General features: G+C 35.4%; 1 protein-coding gene across 1 annotated transcript; it reads right to left on the reverse strand.

Moving 5' to 3' along the window:
* Window positions 1-5,632: 5,632 nt before the first annotated feature.
* LOC143572553 (putative carboxylesterase 17) lies at window positions 5,633-6,952 on the reverse strand. Its single transcript, XM_077057686.1, has one exon. It carries the CDS (start codon window positions 6,856-6,858, stop codon window positions 5,869-5,871), a length of 990 nt encoding a protein of 329 aa, XP_076913801.1. The 5' UTR covers window positions 6,859-6,952; the 3' UTR covers window positions 5,633-5,868.
* Window positions 6,953-8,914: the final 1,962 nt, after the last annotated feature.

Below are 8,914 nucleotides of genomic sequence, written 5' to 3' on the forward strand. Positions count from 1 at the left end.
TTTTTTATTCTTAGAACAAGTGTAAGTTATATGTTTTTGTGTAGGTTGTATATTTTTCATTGACATTTAATGCAAACATGTGTAAGATAGTTTTTTGTATTATTCATCACAATGTAACTATGTGTTGATGGATATTGATATGTTGAGTTTGAAGAAATTGGTTTTGAATAAAAAGAAATTAATGTATTAATAAATTGTATTTGTGTAAGATAAAATTTTCGTATGTAGGTTATATGTTTTTCGTGTGTAGGTTAAATGTTTTCGTGTGCGTGCTTATTTTATTGATGATGAATTTTGTGTGTAGGTTAAATATTTTTCGTGTGTAGGTTATATGTTGTCTTATTCTTATAATAAGTGTAGATTATACGTTTTTGTGTAGGTTGTATGTTTCTTTTGATATTTAATGCAAATACATGTAAAATAGTTTTTTGGTATTATGCATCATAATGTAAGTATGTGTTAATGGATATTAATATATTGAGTTGGAAGAAATTAGTTTTGGATAGAAAGAAATTTTAATATATGAATAAATTATACTTGTGTAGGATAAAAATTTAAGAAACAAAAAGTAAGTTATAAAAATAAATAAGTTCTTAATATTTTTTAATTATAATAATTTAATTAGCTATATTAATTAAATAGATAAGTATTATGGTTTATTAGTTATATTAATTGAAGAAAGAGAATAATTAATATTTTCTTTATTTAGCTTTAAGCATTTAAAACTTAAAACAAAACTAGTGGTCCATATTCGTTTATCACATTTCTTGCAATAATATCATTTCTCTCTTGAATCATCCCCTATATATATACATATATATATATATAATTGTCTACATTTGAAGCCCTCACCCCCCCCCCCCCAACTCGTGCCACCAGATTGCTCTATTCATGAATATTGGCTTCTCATTCATTCACCATTTAAATTTCGCGGGTCATGAGTAATATTCATGGGTCTCGGTACCCATATTAAAAAAACGGATTAGAACCTCTCATACAATTATATACATATTAAAAACCAAATTTCTTTACACCTCCACCATTCATTTCCTCTTCCTGATACCACCATGTCCTCACACTTAACTTTGTTTCTCTCGTAACATTTCTTAATTAGGTCTGCTTATTATTGCCGCATTCCTCTGTAACTCTATTTCATACTACATGACGGCGAACAGAGATGGTGTTGCCACTTGCCAGGTTCCGACTATCGTCGGCTGTGGGTTTTAGTTCCAAACCATTGGTGGCGTCGAAACGTTGAGCAGCATCCCTCTGTTCTTTCGGCACCAGTATTAGGTACACCTCTTAAATTACAACTCCCAACATCATTCAATTCGGTTGTTAGGGCCTTGCCAGGTCCTTCTATTCAGTGTAATGCTCAAAGTAATATCGACCACTTAATTTTTTTTGATATGTTTGAACAATCTGATACCCAACACTTAGGTGTCCAAGGCATTCCAATGATGAATTTAATAATAATTCAAATAGACAAGCTACTTCTACCCATCGGTCTCAGCAATCTAGAAATGACCCTGTTACTACAGAGGGTGGGGTTGATCATGTTCAGCAGCCCGGTAGATATGTACATTTACTACATTACTGGCGGGGTTGTTCATATTCAGCAGCTAGGTAGTTCAGGGTCTGGTATTCATTTTGGTAATTGAGAATTCCATAACTACAAATCACTCAATTAATTAGAAATCTAAGTTGTTTAAATTGAAGTTCCCTATGTCAATATCTGAAATAATGTGTGAAATAAAAAAAATTTCAAGTTGTAAAACCAAAAACTGAATCTACAACCCAAATCGAATAACCGAATAAGAATTCGGTTTGGTTTTTGGTTTAATCAGTTTCAAACAGATTAATAAGCAATCTATTAATGGAATATGAATGCTCGGTTGTAACTTATGTATTGATGTGTTCAAATAAGAATTGAACATACATGTAAATTAGCTCAATTTAGTCTAGAAAGTAACAGCATACATAAAGAAGTAAATAACATGCATATAAAGTGATTATTTCATCTCCAATCGTATATACAAGATCACAACATAAAACGTGTAGGCTACCAAATAACAACAAAATACACCATTAGTTCGAAACAGTTAGTTCAGTCATTTATGAGTGTTATAGTAATAAATGTATATATAATGAATATTACAAGTGCACCATCTAAAATATGTTTATGGTCTGAAGGTGATGTTACGTGAAACACACATTTTTCCTTACTAGTTTCCATGTCGTTTTGCGTTTAAACGTGAACAAATATAATTTGTTTTTGTGTGAAATTACATGTTTGTGTATGTGATAGGTCCCATGTTGAAGAGAGCGAAAAAATGAGTTTAAGGAAGAAAAAACCAGTTCAAACGGGATTGGATGAAGCCGGTATGCGCGTTTAAAGATAAGCGAGTCAGAAAATGAAGAACCAGCTAAGTGACCTAACCACGCCGTGCGGCCACCTAGACCTTGGTATTCACGTAGCGCGGCGCCCTCATGATCAGCCCATTTTGTTTGACTTTCGTTGACCACGACTATTTTGTCCTTTTGTGGGCTTGTGGGCTTGATTAAACCTAAGTTACACATTATATAAACAACCTTAATGAACCCTAAACGAAGGAGCTGAACTCCAGTCACCACAAGACCTGTACTAGGGGAGAAACTAAGAAGGAGGAGCTTACGGATTCATCTTTAGTGCTTCGGTTGTCGGTATTGAGTATTTTAACGTTTTAGAGTTCGTTTGTGGTTTTTAACCTTTCAAACCTTTTCTAATCAGATTCTTATGAACATGTTTATCATTTATATCTATTTTATCTGCTGTTCATTGATTATGATTGGCTAGATTGGTTAGAATCACCTAGGTTTGATGTTTAGCGATTTAAATGAACTAGTTTAGGGTGCTTAACAAGTGATTGATTGTTTTTCTACTGTCAAGTTCATATTTTGTGATATTATTCCCTGTGTACCCGCTGCCATAGATGTATCTCAGATTGCATGTTCCCAGTGTGATTGATTATTGCATGAATTAGTTTCATGTAGGCTTTAATTGCATGTTCGGTTAATACTTTGTGTGTTGATCGATTGTGGTAGGCATACCAGTAGGGTTTGTGTTTCGTGGATCATTAAAGTTAGTAGGTTCACCAACTTTGAGTTGGACCAAGATCTTAGGTGTCAGCTTATCTTGCTAGTTAGTTGATCGGGTTAGTCGATGCGAAACCACGTGCGGTTTTCCCATTGTCGACTAGGTTAAGTTTGTAAGTTGAGTTATTTTGTTCTTAGTATTGAATTACCCCTCTTCTCCTAGGTTTGTAATTAGCTCTAGCCTTAATGAGTTATGTAACTTAGACATGGACCAAGTGATGAGTTATTAGGGTACGTAGATAGACAACCACGAATTAAAAGCTATCTAGACGTTGTTAAGGTTTTCTAGTAAAACCGACCGTAGGGACCCATTGCCGTGACTTCACCTATGTTAGCTCATCTTTAGAACTCTGGTTTCCACCACGTGTTAGCATCCATATTATCTTATAGCCGTTAAGTCATCCTACCTAGGTGATTCGTTTTCTCATTATCGTTAAACATACGGCGTATAAGTATATACACCTTATATGTATGCGTGACGTATAAGCATATACGCCGTATAAGTAAATACGGCGTATATGTATATGTAGCGTGTATGTATGTTCGGCGTGTATGAATGGTCAACGTATAAGTATGGGAAGTGTATAAGATGAATAAACGTATTAGTGTGTATGCCCGTATATGTATATAAATGTATATGTCTGTATGTCCGTATATGTATAGAAACGTATATTTGTGTATGTTCGTATATGTATATTAACGTATATGTTTGTATGTCCGTATATGTATATAAACGTATATGTAAGGCATACACGCTAGAACTACTTATACGCCAGTTGGATTTATACGTGAAAATGATTTTACAAGATAAACAGCTTAACCCTAGCCAGGGGCTGCTGCCCCTAGAACCCCGCTGCCAAGGGCACTGCCCCGGGACCCCCATAGCTAGGGGTTACAATAACCTAGAAGTATGGTACATCTAGAAAAAGTTAGATACTATGAGTAATACACAATTAGCCGTGCACAGCTCAAGAAGGGCATAACAGTAAATTCAGAAAGGAATCGCTTGCAAGTGAGTTTCTAGCCCCATTTCCTTGTTATGTTTTCGGGGTTGTGTGCATACTCAATGTGATTAGTTAATACACTTGCATTAAGTGGTAAGTGTATGATATGTGAATATTTTATGTATGAATGATGTATGTATGCTATAGAAATGATTAATAGTATGTATGAAAGTTTATAATTTTTAATATATAGAAAGGTATGGTATGGTTGTATGGAAGAAAGAGAATTGGACCCTAATAATACTCGAGGAAGAAGGGCACCGAGCCCTAATAATACTCGAGGAATAAGGGAACCGGACCCTAACAATATCCGCAGTAGAAAAGGGAACCGAGCCCTATTAATACTCGAGGAAGTAGGGCGTAATGCTCTTTAAAACGTGTAAGTAAGTAAAGTAAGTATTAAAATATAAAAGAATGAGAGAAGTAAAGGATGAAAGTTAGAAAGAATGTATGTACTTTTGTATGTATGAAAGAAGGATAAACAGGTAAGTAATATGTATCTTTGGATACGAATGAGTAAATATGTGAATGTATTGTATGTTGCCTGATTAACTAGAACTCACTCAGCGTAGCTGAATTTTAGTATGCACGCAGGTAAATAGACTGAAGCAGCTAGCTTGAGGAAGACACATGGCAGAAACTGAGGAAGCTGGCATTTAAAGTTTTGTCATAATGTTTAAATAAGATAAAATTATATTTTTAAAGACAAGTTTGAATATTTTGTAACGAATGATTAAAGCTTTATTTATTCCGCGAAAATTTAATTTAACTATAATATTTAGAACTGTGTTTATGAGTAGGTCCAACGTCAATGTAGGGCACCGGGAACGGGGGCCTTACATGGGTAACCATGTACATGTTATAAGGTAATCAGATCTGCCATCGATAAATGGATATATCCCCAATTCTTATACCCTCGAAAAATTTCAAAAGTAATTTCATACCTAGTCTCATACTTGATTACTCGGCCACATAGCCGTCCTAGATGTTTCGGGTTTTGGGTATTCCTATGGTTACGTGTTTCATTATAATCCCCATGGGTAATTTTCGAAACATGAGCCGGCATTGTACATGACTCGTTTACTATGTATTAATTGTATACTTACACTATATACATATATATATATATATATATCGTGTGGTTATAATAAGAAGTGAAGTGTGTCTAAGAAGTTATATGGTGCGTTAGATATATTAATCTGACGGTGGATATGGAAAGTGAGTTTATTATGTGTTGTGTTTTATTTTAGTTGCGGTGTGTTTATTATGCGGTGTGTTTTATTAGATCTAATGGTGAAAATACACTTGCTACATTTCTTAGGAAAAATCTACTTCTTATTATAAGTTTGATTTAGACCCGTAAGTGTAGCTAAATCCATGACTTGGCTCGTTTATTAATCAAGCTTTAATTAAAGTAGAGCTTGTTTAAGATAAGTTTGATTCTAAATTTTTAACAAGTCAATTTATAGAGCTTTCTTTGTTGTACAACATGGGCATTCCTCTCCGATTTCTTCGAAATTTCCCACACAAATTTCATATGATTTTTTTTAATAAAAGGTGGTCAAAGGAAGTTGGTAGTGTAAAAGAAACAAGCATTTTCTAATTGTTGTTTGAAACCAACTCTTTTTAATTTAACAGCAAACTTTTATTCAAATACAACAATTTATTTATAGTGATGGAAAAATAGATAAACATGCATGCAACAAGCCAACAAATATAACAATTATATTTAGTGGTTTCCAACAAAGTGTGAGATCCCTTCAATCAATTTTTGAGTCTGCATGGAGGTATTTGGATCAGCATCAATGGCTACTTTGTTGAGATAAAAGGTATGTCCAACTCCATTGCTCACCAACAACTCAATCTTCTTCCCATCATTCTTCATTCCTTCATAAAACTCCGTCTCATTGTCAATCACCAAGTCATCCTCCGCAACACACAGCAGATACGGCGGCAGATCCAGACCTGCAACCGTCTCGTTCATCGGACATGTTATGGGGTGGTCTTTGGTGCTCCCCACCGGCAATGCCAACATTAGAAACCTATCCAACATGTCCAAGGTAAACATCAGAGACTGCGGTTTTTCCAACTCAGACTTGCTTCTCATGGACCGAAGAAACACCGGTTGGATGAGGATTGCACCCGCGAGGCGGATCATATTTTCGTTGGCGGATATTTTCGCAACTTGGTGGACTATGTTCGCACCGCTGCTGTCTCCTATGAGAAAAACTCGGTTGAAGTCTACTCTAGTAGACAACAATGGGTCATGGGTTTTTTGGTTTGCTAAGTCTTGGAGCCAAAGAAGAGTTGCATACCCGTCGTCGATTGCGGCTGGGAGGCAGTGCTCGGGTGCGAGAGGGAGGTATGGGCTGACGACTATGGCTCCGGATTCTCTGGCGGTGCGTGTGTAGATATAATAATACCTGAACCAGTCTGGCTGGGTAATGCAAAATCCTCCACCGTGAAAGTGGAGGATTATGGGCAGTTTTTGGGTTTCGGGTAGCTCGGGCAGGTAAACTCTAACGCGAAAATCGGGTTTTATGTTGTGTAGTGTTAGGTCATGAGTGGAAACACCGTCAACGAAATGGTCGTGTGGTGGGACCGGATCAGACATGAACTTGAATTGTAGTGGTTTGGTCCATGATCGGTCAACAAAACCGTCGTCGTACACGGTCAGCCAGCCGGGTATATGTTCGGTCACTTTTCTACCAGCAGCCATTGTTTGTTGTTTTTGTATAGGAAGGTGAAGGGACTTGAGGTGATTATATATTGGTGATGAAAAGTATAAGATGTAGAAAGCGTAACAAAAAATAAATAAATAAAAATAAAAAATAAACCCTATTGATAGAGTTGACATTTTGATAATTAAATGCCCATGTGAAACATCCACAACTAACAAGTCAAACCATACAATTTAGTAGCCACGTACCTAGGAATTATCTAATTATCTATTATCTAATTAAATACTCTGCTCAAAATTGACCTATGATACAAACATATAAAAACCCAAAGCTCATGAAACATAAACAAAGCAACAAATTTGTTGCTCGCTTACCCATTATCCAGATGTAGTTCGGTTTGTGTTATATATAAAAGGATTTACGGGAAAAAAAAAATTCCAGGTACAAATGATAACTCTCAGGCAACGATCTTTATGCCCTATTCATTCATTTGACCTTAACCGAGTAATCAATCGAGCACGAACGCTTAAACGAACATGGTTTCTGTTTGTATTCGCTCATTAAGAAAAAGAATATGTTTGTACTTGTGTTTCTTCTTTATGTTTTACTGAGTGTAGAATATGCCAAATGAAGCAATGCATGCCAAGTGTTAGTTAAAATGCCTAAACGAACAATTTTGATGGACTAGGAGGCCCGATGTAAACAAGGTTTAAGCTGATGATATGGAAGAGTTAAATATCTAAGAAACTTGGTTTCCATGTTAGTAATCGCTAATTAAGAAACTGAATATATTTGTATTCCTGTTCGTTGTTTACGATTATGCATGTTAACAAACGAATGTAACCGAAACGAACATGCTTAAACAAAAAATGGTGTTGTTACCTGTTGTATTAAGTGCTGAAATTTGCAGATCACAACTGTTAATTTGGTGTTGTAATTTGCTATAGTAAGTTGTTAATGCATCAATGTTGTGAATTGATGCTGTATTTTAGCTTAAAATTAATCCTGTAAATTCCTGTCATAGCCTGCTGAAAAACATAATAAACCACTCATAACTATTATTGTAGGACAAGCTTGGTAAACGACTTAGGTAGCCAACAAGCATGATCCATAATCAGATCACATAAGGCGAACCGGCACAAATTCATTTTGAAGACATATGTAATCGAAGACATGACAAGAAAACGCCAAGACACCAAATGCTACCCTATAACTATGTAAACTTTTTGTATAAACCGTCTCTGTAACTCCTTCAATGTTGTATGTGTGGTTTGCTCTTGCTATTTTCTACTTCTAAGTTATCACTATAACAACAAAAACCTTAACTACACATCTTCAAATACAAATACGGAAACATCCTCGAACCTAACAATAATAAGCACAACATATGCATAACCAAGTACCAGCTCGGCGCAACGCGCCGGGTCAAAATCCAGATTATTTTTAAAATTGGAGAAAATCATGAAAATGGATATACACGAAGGAATCTCAATTATTAATGAAACACCCATATAACATTAAACATTGATTTGTGATGACTTGCTTATTTTTATCTACATTTTGATATAGCTTTCGTTTAAGTCCTAGTTGGTCTCGTTTTGATGGTTGGTGATATGCGTTTATTTATCTATATTTCAGTATTAGTTTCGTGCAAACTTAAGTCAGTCTCATTTTAAACGTAAAATTGTTAGATACTTATAACTAAGCCACTAAAGCTGCATACGCTTCTCTTTATATGCTTAATCATGCCTAAAACCTGTAAGGCCCCGTTACCGGTGCCCTACTTTAGCGTCGGATTTACTCATAAACACAGTTCTTACAAATCAGAGTTAATTAAAACTTTTCGCGGAAATGTTAACTTCAATTATTCGTTACTAAACATTCAATCTTTTCTTTAAACCATAACATAAACATCACATTTAAAACATCATTTCCTCCATCTTCAGATGGCAGCCGTTCAATCCATGCCATGTGTCATCCTCACGCTAGCTCCTTAGTCTGCTCACCTGCGTGCATACTAAAAGTCAGCTACGTTGAGTGAGTTCTTGTTAATCAAGCAACTTACCATGCAACCATTACATGCAATTACATACG

This window comes from Bidens hawaiensis, unplaced genomic scaffold (genome assembly GCF_021521415.1).
Source record: "Bidens hawaiensis isolate Kalapana, Puna unplaced genomic scaffold, B.hawaiensis_p1.1 tig00025968_1, whole genome shotgun sequence".
NCBI lineage: Eukaryota > Viridiplantae > Streptophyta > Magnoliopsida > Asterales > Asteraceae > Bidens > Bidens hawaiensis.

What these genes read in the sequence shown, in the direction of transcription:
- LOC143572553 (XM_077057686.1), bottom strand. Translation starts at nt 6,858, where the DNA reads ATGGCTGCTGGTAGAAAAGTGACCGAACATATACCCGGCTGGCTGACC.